At 38.6% G+C, this 16,398-nt stretch overlaps 1 protein-coding gene across 15 annotated transcripts in view; it reads right to left on the bottom strand.

The window, feature by feature from the left end:
* The window catches only part of LOC128700135 (Ca[2+]-channel protein alpha[[1]] subunit D), a gene marked incomplete at its 5' end in the record, with an annotated part of 794,286 nt that overhangs the window by 141,925 nt on the left and 635,963 nt on the right, over positions 1–16,398 (bottom strand). For 7 of the 15 annotated variants that reach the window (XM_070100780.1, XM_070100771.1, XM_070100781.1 and 4 more), the window contains 2 exon segments: positions 10,078–10,134; positions 14,188–14,286. In XM_070100780.1, the coding sequence (XP_069956881.1) occupies positions 10,078–10,134; positions 14,188–14,286 (156 nt within the window). 15 annotated transcript variants of the gene reach the window in all.

Raw genomic sequence — 16,398 nt, 5'->3', positions numbered from 1 at the left:
TAGGGAAAAGTGAGGTGCTACATGAACATAGAAAGGTGGAAATTGAAGAGAAGACAAGAGCGAATGTAGGCAAAGAGAGAAGAGACGGAGCAAACAGGGGCAGTGAACAAACAAAGAATGTCTACTAATATCGGTGATCATTCTATAAATGGAAGGAATGCGGAGATCATGAGAGCGTACATAGTAGCGAAGGCAATGGGCATCACGGCGATCGGATAAGGATGGAATGTTCGCTTCTGCATAGAGGTTCTCAACAGGGGAAGAGCAAAAAGCACCAAGGCATAAACGTAATCCTTGGTGATGAATAGGGTTGAGGCTAGATAGAGTAGCAGGAGAGGCAGCTGAATAGATCTGGTCACCATAGTCAAGTTTCGATAAAATGAGGGTGGAATGTAGGCGAAGGAGAGTTCGACGATCAGCTCCCCATGAAAGATGAGCAAGGGTTTTAAGAAGATTCAGCCGGCTGTGACAAGTTGTCTTCAGAGAGGTAATGTGAGGTTTCCAGGATAACCTATGGTCAAAGAGGAGGCCTAGAAACCTGACTGTATCACGTTCAGGGATACGGGAGCCATAGCGGTATAAAGGATGATTGGAGATGACAGAGTGTCTAGTGAAAGTAATTTGGTGAGTTTTGGTACTGGAAAATTTAAACCCATGTGTGGTGGCCCAATTGGAAACACGGTCGACCTCATGCTGGAGAGAAACTGTAATGAGGTGACAGTCACCGCCTGCACAGGCAATAGCGAAGTCATCAACATGGAATGATGACCAAATATTGGATGGAAGACTAGAGGCCAAATCATTTATAGCAAGGAGAAAAAGTGTTGTGCTCAGAACACATCCCTGGGGGACACCTTCTGCTTGAACAAAGTCCGGGGAGAGTACATTATTAACCCAAACACGGAAATGTCTGTCAGTTAAAAAGTTCTTAAGGAAGGATGGTAGATTGCATCGAAGGCCTAAGGAGAGAGCTTGGGCCAAAATATTATACCTCCAAGTTGTGTCATATGCCTTCTCAAGGTCAAAAAATATGGCAATAACTGAAAGGTTATTCACAAAGGCATTATGAACATACGTATCCAAGCGCAATAAGGGGTCTATGGTAGAACGTCCCTTACTAAAGCCATATTGACGAGTGGAGAGACTGTTGTGTGTCTCTAAATACCACACTAAACGTATATTTACCAGGCGTTCCATCACTTTGCAAACTGCACTGGTAAGAGAAATGGGAGGCTTCATGTCCCCTAGTACCCGGTTTGCGGAAAGGGAGAACAATGGCTGATTTCCACAGCTGTGGAAGAACTCCTTGTGACCAAATAAGATTGAAAAGGCATAATAGGACTGCAAGGGCTGACTGATATAAATGTTGTAGCATATGAATATGAATGTCGTCGGGCCCAGCTGCCGATGATCGGCAAGCTGAGAGTGTTGCCTCCAGTTCTTGAAGTGTAAAAGGCACATTATACTGTTCTTCTCTGAGAGAAGAAAAGTCCAAGGGTGCTAACTCTCTGGCAGACTTTGAGGAAAGACACGAGGGGCATAGATGGAGCCTCCTGAGAAATACGGACCAGATGATTGCCAATTTCATTGGCAACATCTAGTGGGTTTGCTATATCAACACCGGCAACCCGCAGAACAGGAGCCAGGTCAGGAGAATATTTACTGCTCAGTTTTCGTACTTTTTTCCAGACGGCACTCATAGAGGAAGCAGAGGTGATGGTGGAGACATAATCTCGCTAGCAAGTGCATTTAGCATCACGGATGACACGGCGAGCGATCGCACACTTCTGCTTATAATCAAGAAGTCTCTCTGTGGTTCTATTGTACCAGTACCTGCCCCACGCAGCACGTTTCAAACATACTGCACAAGCACAAGCAGGAGACCACCAAGGCACGCATTTCTGAGAATGCCTGCCCGAAGTTTGGGATATAGAATGAGAAGCTGCTGTTAAAATGGAGGACAAGAAGAGGTGTAAAAGCTCATCAATGGAGGATGAAGAAGGAACCTCACTAAAAACAGTTAATTGTGAGTAAAGGTTCCAATTTGCCTGATCAAATTGCCAGCATAGGTTACGAAGAGGTGGTGAATATGAAGGGGAAGTAAGAATGATTGGGAAATGATTGCTGTCATGTAAATCCGGGAGAACAGACCAGGTGAAGTCTAATGCGGCGGAGGAAGAGCAGACTGAGAGATCGATGCAAGAGAGAGTACAAGTCCGAGGATCAAAATGGGTGTGAGTACCTGTATTTAAAACATGGAGGGGGTGGGTAGCATGAAAAGCCTCTAACTGAATGCCACGGGAATCACAGCGAGACCCCCCCAGAGGAAATGATGGGCATTAAAATTGCCAAGTAACAGAAGTGGTGGCGGTAATGACGAAACAAGAAAGGCAATATCCGGGATAAATAATGCCCGAGAAGGAGAGAGATACAAAGAACAGAGTGTATACCACCTGTGCAAGTGGATACGGGCTACTGTGTAATGCAGCGAAGTACGAACAAATAGCTGATGGTACGGAATATCAGTGCGTAGAAGGGCACTTTCATTAAAGGTCCCATCAGGAAAAGGATCTGAAGAATATAATAAATTATAGCATGAGAAGGGATAGATAACGGCAGAGTGTAATTTTGGTTCCTGTAAGCAAACACCAACAGGGGAAAACTGGGAGAGCAACATCTGAAGCTCACCCTGATTACCCCTGAGGCCGCGAATATTCGACTGTAAATAGGCCATGATTGGCAACGATAAAGATACCTGAAATCTGTAGGTAAGCGTACCTACGGACTAGAAGGGTTAGAAAAGTCCACATGTGGTGGCAAAGGAAAACGTTCAAGTAGCAAAGGACCGGTGCGTTGTGAAGAAAGGAGTTGCGCAGATGGAGAAGAGGAAAGAGAAGGAACAGAGGGTGGATCAGTGTCCATTGATGGTTTGGTCTCTGCAATATATTCAGAGATTGCTTCAAGTGTTTCGGAGTTCAGAGACGTCGTATGGGAGACAAATATGGAGATGGAAGGAGGATGAGTTTGAGTAAAGATCAGAGCTGGAATGGACTGTACCAAGGTAGGGAGGGGGGGCGAAAGGGTGGAAGGAACAGGAGAAGTGTGGGATGGGACAGAACAGGCAGAAACCTGGGAGGTGGCAGAAGAGGAAGAAACTTGGGAGGGGACAGGGGAGGAAGGCACAGTATGAGGAGGAGGATGAACCTCCACACTTGTAACAAAGCCAGTGAAAGGGGAAGACCTACGTACAGAGACCGGGAAGGGAAAATGTGGAGGTGGATGAAGGGAAGGAGGGGTTAATGAGATTTGTTGGACCTCTGAGAAGTAGAGGGACGATTGGGAGGAGGTGTCATACGAGGTCTTGTCGATACCTGGGTTTGTGAGGGAGAACACGAAGAAGTGAGGACAGACTGAAGTGTTGAAGTAGGGATGTCTGAGCCCAGGACAGCAAAAGAATTAGATACAGGAGTGACTATGGGACTGGCAACCGCAGAGGAGGCTGCAGAAGATGGGACCCCAGAAGTGGGGGGACGTTTTGAAACACGAGAATAAGAAACATGGGGTAGTCTCCCTTGGAGGCAGAGATGAGAAACTGCCATAGCATAAGGGAGACCTTCTGCCTCTTTGAGGCAACGAATTTCCCGCTCATTTAAGTAGACCTGGCAACGGCGAGAGTACGAAGGGTGTGCCTCATGACAATTAAGGCAAGAGGGAGGTCAACTGCAATGTATTAGAATGGTCATTGGCACCACAGACTGGGCATTCGGCTATAGATCTGCAATATTTTGCTGGGTGGCCAAATCGCCAGCAATTCCTACACTGTTGCGGTGTAGGGATCACCTTCCGAACTTGTAACCGATGTCCTGCTACATAAACAGAGGATGGGAGTTCACAGCTGTCAAAAGTTAAACGAGCCACATTGCAAGGGTATCGTCTTCGCCCGCGGGCGGGAAGAATATAAGTGTCTACCTTGAGAATTGGGAGATCTTGGAGTTCCAGCTGCTCGAAAATGTCATTGCCACATGTCTGGAAATTCTGTTGGACTATGGTATGGGGCAGAGTAAAAGTACCACTACAAGAATTGAGGGAATGATGTTTCTTGATAGTGATAGGAATGGTATCGATATGTGAAAGAAGATAAAGATCATGAGCTTGGGTAGAATTCTGGACTGTGATGATGCGCATACCACTCTTAAGAGCATGAAAGGAAATATCTCTACCAACATGGCGTAGGAGAGCTTTGCCAATACTATGGTCAGAAAGATAGGCAGTAGAAGTCAGTCATAAAGTAAAGAATTTAGTCCATTGTGTGGTCCGAAACTGAGTGTGGAGAGGGAGTGCATGACGTGTTGGTCTTTTCCAAGTAGAATGTGAAGGTAACGAAGTAACATCGTCAGGAGAATGTCGTTGGCATTTAGAAGTGGGACCAGAGTCGGTTCGACGTGAGACGGGCTGGCGATTCGAAAATCGTCGCACCATAGAGGGAGAGGCCGGAAGCATAGTCAAAGGAGAGCGGAGGTCAGACAAATCGAAGGAGTCAGTGGAAGCCCCGGTACCTGAAGCAGGTGAGGAAACAGCACCAGCAAGAGGTACAGGGGCCTTAGGCGTGTCCAAAGAGTGACCAAAAGACGAGGCGAGGTCAGAACAGGGTGCGGTAACAATAAGGGGCCCGGGGGTAGCGGGGTCATGGATTTGGGACTCCATGGTTAGGTTACTTCTTTCTTTTTGTTTTTAAGAAAAAAAAAAAGAAAGAAGAAAATAAAATAAAAATAATAAAAAGAATAAAAAAAAGGGGGGACTGAGGAGGGATAGTTCCTAGGAGGAATTAAGGGCCAGAAATCTCCCTCCGCGCCCAAGAGTCCTCAGCACCGCAAGTAGCACAGATGCAGCATGGAACCCGTGCCATACCCTACCCTTCATGCCAGTAAACCAGCAATCCGGGATAGCAACCTCACATCTGCCGAGCTACCTCAGTGGACACTAGAGAGGGCGGCTGGATATCCGCCACAAAGCATACCTCCTTCGGCCACCACCCCTGGAATCCGAAAGGTGGCTTCCAGAGATACACCCGTCGCCCGAAAGACACCCAAAGCCACCCTCCGGGATACCGGAGAGGGATCGGGACATCCCCAGGTGACCCAGATCCCACGGCAAACTGCGCCACAGCCAAGAACCTCAACGGAATGGGATGGACCCCGGTACCCTTCCCCCTACCTATGAACTAGTGTGCCTGTGGGAAAAATCCCAAAGGCCAAAAAGAGGAAGGACAAAAGGGAGGGGTGGGGAGGAGGAGGAGGAAAGGAAAAAGGGGAGGATGGGATAGGGAAGGGGGGATTGGGGGGTAATTAGGTTCGGTCTGAGAATGGAGACCGACAGGTCTAATTCCTCAGACCAAGTGCCTCTTCACCACGCCAAGGAGCCCCCCTTGAAGAGGGGCATTGGGGAAGTCCCTGGGGTTGGAGGTGAGTGGCGAGGATGTGGAAGAGTTGGTGGAGGACCACAGGGAAGAGCTAACCACTGAAGAGCTGCAAGATCTTCATCTGCAACAGCAAGAGATCACAGCTCAGGAAATTACTGCAGAGGAGGAGGAAGAGAGATGGAGGAAGGTGCCTTCTTCAAAGATTAAGGACATTTGTGCAAAGTGGACTGAAGTGCAAACATTTATCGATGAACTTCACCCTGACAAAGCTGTTGCAGGCCGTATTGGTAACATGTACAATGACAGTGTTGTGTCCCACTTCAGACAAATCTTAAAGAAACATCAGAAACAGAGCTCTCTGGACAGATATTTTGTGCGACAGGGATCCAGTGACTCTCAAGTTGTTTCCAGTGTCTTTAACCCTTTGACTGTCACAACCCCCAATGATAGAGAATCTTTTCCCGATTGTAATGACACCAAAAAAATGAAATTTGATGGAAAACTGACAGAATTATGCTCTCGCGAAGTTAGTGACCTTGGTGATATTTACAAATCGGCGATTTTGCCCACTTTCAGCCCTATTTTCGGCTAATTCCATTGTTCCAGTCGACCAAACTCATAACTATTTCTTTAGAACTCCATTTTTTCTATCGATTGAGTACAAGAAACTTCCCATTTACCGATTTCAACTACCCAATAATGTGGTCAGAAATTTGCAATTTGGCCAATTTCACGAAAATTAAAAAATATGACAATTTCAAAATAAGGTCCAGAATGAACAATGCAGACATTCCTGGCTCTAAAATAACATTTTCTTTGTTCATCAGTCATGTCTCCAGGCCCCTCTGATATTACTCTTGCTTTCTATTTTGAATTTTTATTCAAACAAAAAATAGAAGACTTACTATTATGCAGACTACTGCAATACTGTAATAATTGTATAAATAACATCAACCCATTTATGACTGCATATTAGAATGGCTAGTTGGACATTTATTGGACAATGACATCATTTGTTTACTTTTGAACATTGGCAAAAATCAAACATTTCCCCTACTTTGAGCTCCATTTCCAGGTTCTTTTTATAGAAAAATCAATCAAAATCACCTCTATTTCTATAATATGTTTTTCATTCTATCAAATGAGACTAAGAAAATGAGAATACAACCATAAATACTATACGAAAATAGATCACAAAGTCTTAATTTTAATTAAAAAAAATGATCAGAGTTTTTTTTTTCTCATTATGCACTGCGTGCTCCAGGATTTTTTTTATATGGTGCACACTGACCACACAGACCCATTCTCTCACATGTGGGCCTACCAGCTTTCTCCTGCTTGATTTGAAGCCGCTAGAATTTATGAGTATATATACGTCAAACACGGTACCTCGTAAGACGTATATATACGGCCGCGACAGTCAAAGGGTTAAAAAACAAAGAAGGGAAGTAACCCCAGATAAGGACTTGGTACCTGAAGTCCTAATGGAAGGAGATTCTCCTTCCAAACAATAGTGTACACCTTCCTCCTATCCCCTCCTCCCGTCTTCCATCCACCCAGAAGTCTTCAGTAAAGGTAAGTGTAATGTTATTATTATTTTATATATGTATGTACTTGATTTCTCATTGTTTTCAGTATGTAAATCTTTATTTAACCCTGAAATGGTCCAAACGTATATATACGTTTTTTCAACATCTGAAAGTATGTAAAAAAAACGTAATTTTTTTTTTGTTTTAAATGTGAAAACGTGTAAAAAAAACGTAATTTTTTTTTTGTTTTAAATGTGAAAACGTGTAAAAAAAAATTTTATCTACATTTTTTTTTGTTATATTTGAAAATATGTAAAAAAAAAGTAGATCTACTTTTGTAGCACTACGAATTTGAACGTCGATCTGTTTGGACCGTTTAAGGGTTAATTTAAAAAAAATATTTTAATATTTTTGGGTGTCTGGAACGGATTAATTTTATTTCCATTATTTCTTATGGGGAAAATAGTTTCACCTTTCGGCAATTTCGTCATTCGGCAGACTCTCTGGAACGGATTAATCACGAAACTCGGGGGTACACTGTATTAGTTACAGTATCATAATGTAAGCACTCAATTCCTTCAAGGAGAAGTAACTTCATAATGGCAAAGGGCTCATGATCTAAGGAATTAGCACTGCCCTACAGTGCCTTCGATCATGTCTAATTATCTTATATTTTCCATGTACTGTATGAAACCTACAGATTTAGTGCCTCCCCATAAACATAATTATAATACTGTAATAATTGATTTATGTTTCAGCTGACTGGAAGATCGAGTCCGAGTGCTTTTTCAGTCTTTCATCAATTGTATCTTGTTAAAGCTCAGAATAAAGGCAAACTTTACTTTTCCTTACCTTTCAATATGTGGTCAAATCTCTGAATAATCAACTATCAAGGGTTTGCTTGTTAAATGTGCCTCTGTGGACCAGAGAACTGAGAGAGCTATGCAGATGCCAATCCTTGCTAAAGTTGTCCATTTACTATGGCTTGTGAGAACTTTTTGCACTGTTTAGAGCTTTATTAAGTTAAGTTCATAAAGGTCTAGATAGTGAAACACCGTCACAATGGATGGATGATCGACCCTCTCGTTTCTTGAACTGAATGACCAAAATGGATTTAGCTGCTATTTTGACATTGGCAAAAGTGCTGTTCTGATACTGACAGCAGTGCTGTTTATGCTGCTTTTTATAATGGTAGCAGTGCTGTTTCTGCTGCTTTTTATAATGGTAGCAGTGCTGTTTCTGATGCTTTCATGCAGACAGCAGTGGTGCTTCTACTAGGTGAACATGGGCAGCATGTGTCAGGTTAGGTTATGCTAGGTTAAATTTGGTGAGAAGACTTGCCCAAATTATTGATTTTGCTACTACTTTGATGATGGCAGCAGTGCTAGTGCTGTGATAGTAATAGTGATGCTGCTGTTCCTATTGCAAGCATTACCATGTAGCTATTGCTGTAGGCATAGGTGCTGCTGTTGCGTGTGACTTTGAGGTTGCTATTAGCAGTGTATATTACTGTTGTTGACTGGTAAGATGGTACAATTGTTCAACTTATCCAGTCAGCTGACCGGACATGGTTAATATCCAGAAATGAGACGGGGAGGGGAAGGGAGATGGAATCAGGTCACATGCTTGTGGGCTTGCCACATATAGGGAAAATTTAAAATAAAATTTTTTTTTGCTTACTCATACATGCTTAACAGGTATCTGGTTACATTTTTGTGATAACAATACGATGAAAATGTGATATATAGATGTGCTTCTTGTGGGAGTCTACTGAGTTACTGTCATGACTACACCATATCTATGTCCATCATAATTTCACTAAAAAATATTTAAATTTTATTTTGATCTGAGGTATGTTTCCACTATTTTCTCTCCATGTGCACTCCAATTGTTTACTTCCCTCATGATGAAAACTTTCCTTCTTATATCACTCTGGCTCATCCGGGTGTATATACAGTCCTACATTGTACACACACACACATGCACCCAGAAATATTCTTATGCCATTTTTTAAATAATTATGTATATACAGCTTCCCTATGAATTGCAAATAAAGTGTACACACTCATTCTTATAAATGGCATAAGAAAATTCTTAACATGCATACGATAATAAATTTCCTAATAAATTAATTTTAGGCAAATAAATGATTGATTCAGTATTAATAATAAATACCACAATGACTAAAATATTTAAATATGTGTTTTGCACATATCAATATAAATGTAATGTTAGTCTACCAACACAAATCTCTTACATTTTGTTTAGGAAAATAAACATTTAGATGGCTTTAAATAATACAATAATTCCTCTTTATTTTTATACTAACTAGATATACTTTTTCAAAATTGAAATAAAGAATTTTGGCTTTCATTCCGAAGTTCCTGAAATTTGAAGAATTTTCCGAATTAAAATTTCAGACATCAATCTCCTGTTCAAAAATAAATTAAATACTGAATTACTAATTGGAATGAAATTTTTCTCCACTCTTATTCATAAAATCTTGAATATCAGAGAATACTGTATTTAAAAAAAAAAAGATTAGAAAGATTATTCCAAACTAAAAAAATCCGAGCTAATTCGTAATTCCAAATTTAGGTGAATAGAATTATTTGGAATGTTCTGAACTATGGCAAGTTTTCCTACTTTAAATTACAGATTTATGCACTTCGGAAAATTCTGATTTTATAGATCATTTCAAAATTAAAATACATACTGGAATCCTGAATCTTGGAGATTCAACAATAAAAAGAAAAAAATTATGAATAAGAGAAATTATTGTAGCTATTTAGTTTTTGAATAATCACACAAATACAAGTAAAATGCTTGCATTAAATAACACAGCACCTGTTGACTAAAAGTCTACAGGAAATAGTTTGGAAATAGCGGGATGATGTTAGTGGAAGAGCGTAACGTTCAGCCTAGAGTGAGTCTTGGAAGATGTGCTTTGCTCAGGAGATGAAAATGTTCCCTATATATACAAGTAATTTGAACACAAACCCAAGGAATAAAGAATATATTAGTAATTTGAAAAAAAAAAAAGTAATAAAAAGGAATATTCCACCAAAACTCATTCTAGGCAGTATAATTAAATGTCATTCTTTCTATATGTATTTTCTTCACTCTCACCATATTCATAATCTGGTTGTTGACCTTGAGAATTACAGGATGCAAGATATTACCCATCTGCAAAAGGATTATTATACAGCAATTATTCTATGAGAGGTAAATAGATGTATATGTCATGATCGATGTTACAAAATCTGTGGTAGTTTCATATGTTCATCTTCAACACTATATCCCTGTATCAAAACCTCTCTACAAGCATATAAATGTTTAGAAGTGTAAATGTCACTGAAAGCTGATACAAACATACTCATGTATTTTGCATGCATATAATTTGTACATGAATAATATGTTTAAATGTATCAAATAAATAAATGTTACATATTTGAAGATATGTATAGCTACAACATAAACATAGCATGCATGAAAACAAAATATAGAACATTGCTTTCATAACAAGAACTGAATAATCATGTTCAGAAAATATTAAAAATTATGTTTTTTTTCATTGCAGTAATAAAATTAAAAGTGCTCAATACACAACTAGCAAAACAAATCATGAAAAATTCTGAAAATATTAAACCAAAAATGAGCATAAATAATCCAATAAATGGAAATAATTTTCATGCTATTTAATATGAATGAAACATAAAAAAGAATATATGTACAGTGGAACCTCGACTTACGAGTGTCCCAACATACGAGTTTTTCGAGATATGAGCCATCACTTAGTCGATTTTTCGTTCTGAGTAACGAGTGAGCTTCCCCCCGCCTCCTCCTCAACCCACCTCACTTGTTTATCTATGATTTCGTGCTTTAATTTCATTGATATCATAATCATTTTCTTCTCAGCACTGTCCTTTGCACTTACTTTCTTAAGACCCATGGTTAGAAAAATAAAATTTGGCAAAATAACCACACAAAATGCAAGCAAACATGAGAGAAATGCTTCCACAGCGAGGTAAACAGTGTACTGCACCAGTTGGCTGCCTTCTGAAGCTCCTCATTATTATTATAATAATTATTATTATTATTCTTATTAATTTAGGGAACTGAAGCTCGCTCATTATTATTATTATAATTATTAATTTAGGGAACTGGAGTACAGATCCAATTCCCTAGATCAAGAGCCCCTCACCAGTGAGCTTTGGCTCCCTAAATTAATAATAATAATAATAATAATTATTACAATAATAATGAGGAGCTTCAGAAAGCAGCCAACTGGTACAGTGCACTGTTTACCTCGCTGTGGAAGCATTTCTCTTGTGTTTGGTTGCATTTTGTGTAGTTATTTTGTCAAATTTCTTTTTACTAACCATGGATCCTAAGAAAGTAAGTGCAAAGGACAGTGCTGAGAAGATGATGATGATGATGATGTCCATGGAATTAAAACATGAAACCACAGATAAACATGGGAAAGGTGCGAGGTGTGCGGGTTGTTTGTGAGGCAATAGGAGCGAAGCACATGCTTCTACTACACTGGTACTGCCTCGCATTAAGCATTAAGAGTGTAACAAGTAAGTTCAGCAATAAAGTGTAGCATTAAGAGTGTAGCAATTAAGTTCAGCAATAAAGTGTAGCATTAATAGTGTAGCAAGTAGCCTATCTTCCACCCTCCACCTCTGTCAGCATACATACACTTTATAAAACCAGTTTATTTCTTTACATTCTCTATTATGTTTTATTGTTTTTATGCAATATTTCTTATTTATGAATACATTGTTTCAGTGTTTTTTCATGAAACTAGTGATCTAGCACAGTTAGTCTCACAAACACTCCCATTTTCATTAGGGGAAAAATGGGAAGATATGGTCAGTGCGGCAGCGGCGATGGCTGCCACCACTCACCATACTATGGCCTATTTTATTCATTCTAGAGTACATATCATGTTTCTATACACAAATAACCCGCACATAGAAGAGAGGAGCACATAGAAGCTCCTCTCTTCTATGTGCGGGTTATTTGTGTATCGTTCCAGTCACAGTATTGTGCCTTTTTTGTTATTCATGTTTCTATGTTATTTATATTGTTTATTATGTCATATTAGATGAATTGTGATAGATAAAGAAGTTGCAGAGTCGATATTAGTGTTATATCGAAGTAGTATTTTGTCCTGCCTCCCGAGAGCAGGAATTCCACTGGAACGGATTAATGGCATTTCAATTAATTAAAATGAGGAAAATTGATTTGATATATGAGCAAATTGAGTTGCGAGGTAGGTCATGGAATGGATTAAACTTTTAAGTTGAGGTTCCACTGTATATAACTATTACAATAAATTTTAGACTGAACATACACCTACCAGATAATTTGTTACAAATTAATCCTTAGTTTTGAAGAGTGCTTATGTATAAAAATCAATTTTAAAAATCACTTTGTTAGGTGAGACAATATATGGCTAATGCAATGAAAGTTTCAAATAACAACCAAAATAATCTACTAATAGCATTCCAAGCAAATTTAGCATTCTGTAAAAAAACTGGGAAGTTCTGGCCAATTAGCTAAGTAATATAAATTCAGTGAGTGTTCTTTATTACATGTAAAATATTCTACAAAAAGAAGTCAGAATCAAATTAATAAATATTGGTAATGAACTGAAACTTTCGTTTGCTATTTTCTTCTTTTTACCAACGTAGTTTATGCAAGGTCACCTCCGTATGTAAAACATGAAACACAAGTTACTACATAAATCTCCCCAACCATCACTCATGCAATACTCTATTTTTTTTTTTTTTTGACAAAATCCATTTTTTCCTACTTATTGTTTTATATCAGAATTACATTTTGTCTATATTCTATATGGCATATCATGTATTGTCTATCTAGTAAACCCTGCAGCAATCACTGGAATGATATACCATTATAGGAGAGGTTTACTGGGCTTTATATTTTGTCCTTCATCAGTATGACATCAATTATGTTGTACAAAATACTGACACCAATGTTGCATATAATACTGACATCAATATGTTGCACATAATATTGCCATTAATATGTTGCAAGGGATATCAGTAATTTTAGCCACTAATAAGATAAAAGCAATGAAGATGTGAAACTTTGTAATAAGAGAAATCTTACTAAAGATGAATGTTAACAATTATGACATAATCAGAAAATGATTATCATTCACTTCACATCAATCATGTTTGTCTACACTATAAATATTCTTAACTATACAAACTATATATATGGCAAAAGAGACCATTAAAATAATTTCTGTGACCTTACTCCTGTGACAAAAATAAAAAGTTAGACACGTACATCCAAACTGGCTGCAAGCAAGCTGTAAGCTGCATGCACTTTTCTATGCACATTATGTCAGTAGTCAGCATAATCTCTGAAATCATCACTCGATTTATAAATCAAGGAAAAAACAGGAAGGCTTGGACGAACACTAAAATATGTAATCACATGTGAGAATGAACAGTATTACTGAATGGAAAAGTAATATCAATTATTACTTCATTACTGGATGTCTATCAAGCCATAATTATTATTTAACTGATTATGTTAATTCACAAATGGTGATTTCAAGGATTACAAAAGAATTTTATGAGACAGAATCACTATCCACTCTCCTCAAGGTGTTTAAGGTTGCCTCTCATTTAATACTCATAGTTCTGTCCACTTAAGGAATAAGAATACAATCAATACCTTGTGACGTTAATAGGCACTAGTTTCAAGTAACAAAAATAAATGCAATGAAATTAAAAAAGTCATTTGAAATACAAAATCTCTACATTTTCAACAAATGCTTTAAATGAATTCTTATAATAAACAACTTTCTGGCTTTCAAACTGCAGACAGAAGCACAAAGTGCTGACTATGCTGTAGTAGAGTAGAAACACCATGCAGGGAGAAGACTATTTAAGAGAACGTTTCACATTGCACTGCTGATAAATCCCCAATAAAGCCCTGTAAGGTAAAACATTACCTCAAAAAAAGTTTTACTACCAATGTGGTGCTTCCACTCTACATTGCAGATACTGTACTATACCATCACAATATTGGAGAGACAACCAAATTCCTGCAAATCACTGGCTACAAAATATGATGCATGAGTTCATTTATATCCTCATAATGTTGTAAAACACTTTGACACAAGCAACATAAGTGTGGCTCCTTCTTTAAGTATTGTGCAGGAATTCTGGCTAATCTGTCTACAGTGCTTACTTTAGCATGTTGTCCAGAGCCGACGCGGAGGGAGCGTGTTCGCTGTAGGCCTTTGACTCTCATAGATGACCAGACCGAGCCGAACAAGGAGTGGTTACGCTAGAAAACCACCATTGGGAGGTTACTGTTAATGTGTTGTGGGGATTCTTTGCAACTGTTATTGTGTTTTGGGATTGAGAGGGGTTTAAAAATATCTTGAGGCAAGTCCATTTAAAATATTAAAATGCTGACATTCGTGAAAGTTCCAGGGAATTTAGATAGATTTTATAATAAAACAATAAAATTCAAACTCATGATGGCATTAGTAACTGAATTAATTTTAGAAAATTATGTGCACAAACACCTTAGTTGCATTACTATTCATGAGTGGTACAATGAGTAGTACTACTCAATTGTACAATGGTTTGCATCTTAACATTACTGTAAAAATGATAGAATCTCTTGGAGGAATCCTGGATCCTCACACAGTATGTCAACCCAGGAGAGGAATTTCAGAGTATTGAAAAAAGATGTTAGTTTTGGCCTCTTTATGAAAAAAAAAAGGCTTTAGAAAGTTTATACAAAAGTTAGTAATTATTCTTTCACCTCTTGTGTAAATGTATATCAACAATCTTAATACACCCCTGATCATATTCACAATACAGAAGAAATGCCCATTTTATCTATCTATATATTATCTGCACAATTTTTCTGATGAATTACTCTCTCAATTTTACCCTCTAAAGCATCAATTTTAAACCTCGCTACCACTTTTCCACTTAGTAATGGCCCCTTCTGCTGTCCAATAGTCTAAAAGAAATTGGTTTTCCATGCCCAAGAGGACTGCTGCAATGGTTAGAGTGCCATTCTCTCACCAGATCCCACTCAGGCTAAGTAATAACCCCACAAGGTACCTTCCTTGAAGGGACGTAAGAAACAGTATCCACTTCAAACCTAATCAATTTGACTGTAGCTGGCCTTATCAGCATCTAAACCTACATAACTAAATGTGTATTTTGTTACTTTAATTACTGTAATGTGTGAGGCAACTGTGTTATGTTTTAATGAGACACAGAGAGAGAGAGAGAGAGAGAGAGAGAGAGAGAGAGAGAGAGAGAGAGAGAGAGAGAGAGAGAGAGAGAGAGAGAAAGAGAGACAGAGAGACAGAGAGAGAGACAGAGAGAGAGACAGAGAGAGACAGAGACAGAGAGAGAGAGAGAGAGAGACAGACAGACAGACAGAGAGAGCGAGAGAGAGAGACAGAGACAGAGACAGAGAGAGATAGAGATGGAGAGATAGAGATGGAGAGACAGATATATATATATATATATACAGTGGACCCCCGGTTAACGAACTTTTTTCATTCCAGTAGTATGTTCAGGTGCCAGTACTGACCGATTTTTTTCCCATAAGGAATATTGTGAAGTAGATTAGTCCATTTCAGACCCCCAAACATACACGTACAAACGCACTTACATAAATACACTTACATAATTGGTCGCATTTGGAGGTGATCGTTAAGCGGGGGTCCACTGTATATATATATGTATGTATGTATATATATATATATATATATATATATATATATATATATATATATATATATATATATATATATATATATATATATATATATATATATATATATATATATGCATGCACAAGGAATTTGCAAGACCAGGCGAAATATACACAAATACTGATCTCTGGCTGAAGGAGACTCGAACCTACGAACCTTGGAACAAGGTACGCAGTGCTTTACCAATCTACCCACACTGGACCAATACCTTGGAGTCCAGTTTGCGCTAGACTTTGATCCAAGGCAGCCAGAAGGCTTACAGCTTTTCATCTCATCCCCTGCATGCATCAGCCTTACTAGAGATATTAACAATGCAAGGAATTTGCAAGAGCAGGCGAATTTTTGCGAATTCCTTGCATTGTTAATATCTCTAGTAAGGCTGATGCATGCAGGGGATGAGATGAAAAGCTGTAATCCTTCTCCCTGAAAGCTGGCTGCCTTGGATCAAAGTCTAGCGCAAGCTGGACTCCAAGGTATTGGTCCAGTGTGGGTAGATTGGTAAAGCACTGCGTACCTTGTTCCAAGGTTCGTAGGTTTGAGTCTCCTTCAGCCAGAGATCAGTGTTTATAATATATATATAATATATATATATATATATATATATATATATATATATATATATATATATATATATATATATATATATATATATA

The sequence above is a fragment of the Cherax quadricarinatus genome, chromosome 74 (assembly GCF_038502225.1).
Source record: "Cherax quadricarinatus isolate ZL_2023a chromosome 74, ASM3850222v1, whole genome shotgun sequence".
Taxonomy (NCBI): Eukaryota; Metazoa; Arthropoda; class Malacostraca; order Decapoda; family Parastacidae; genus Cherax; species Cherax quadricarinatus.
This window is presented reverse-complemented; position numbering and strand designations above follow the sequence as displayed.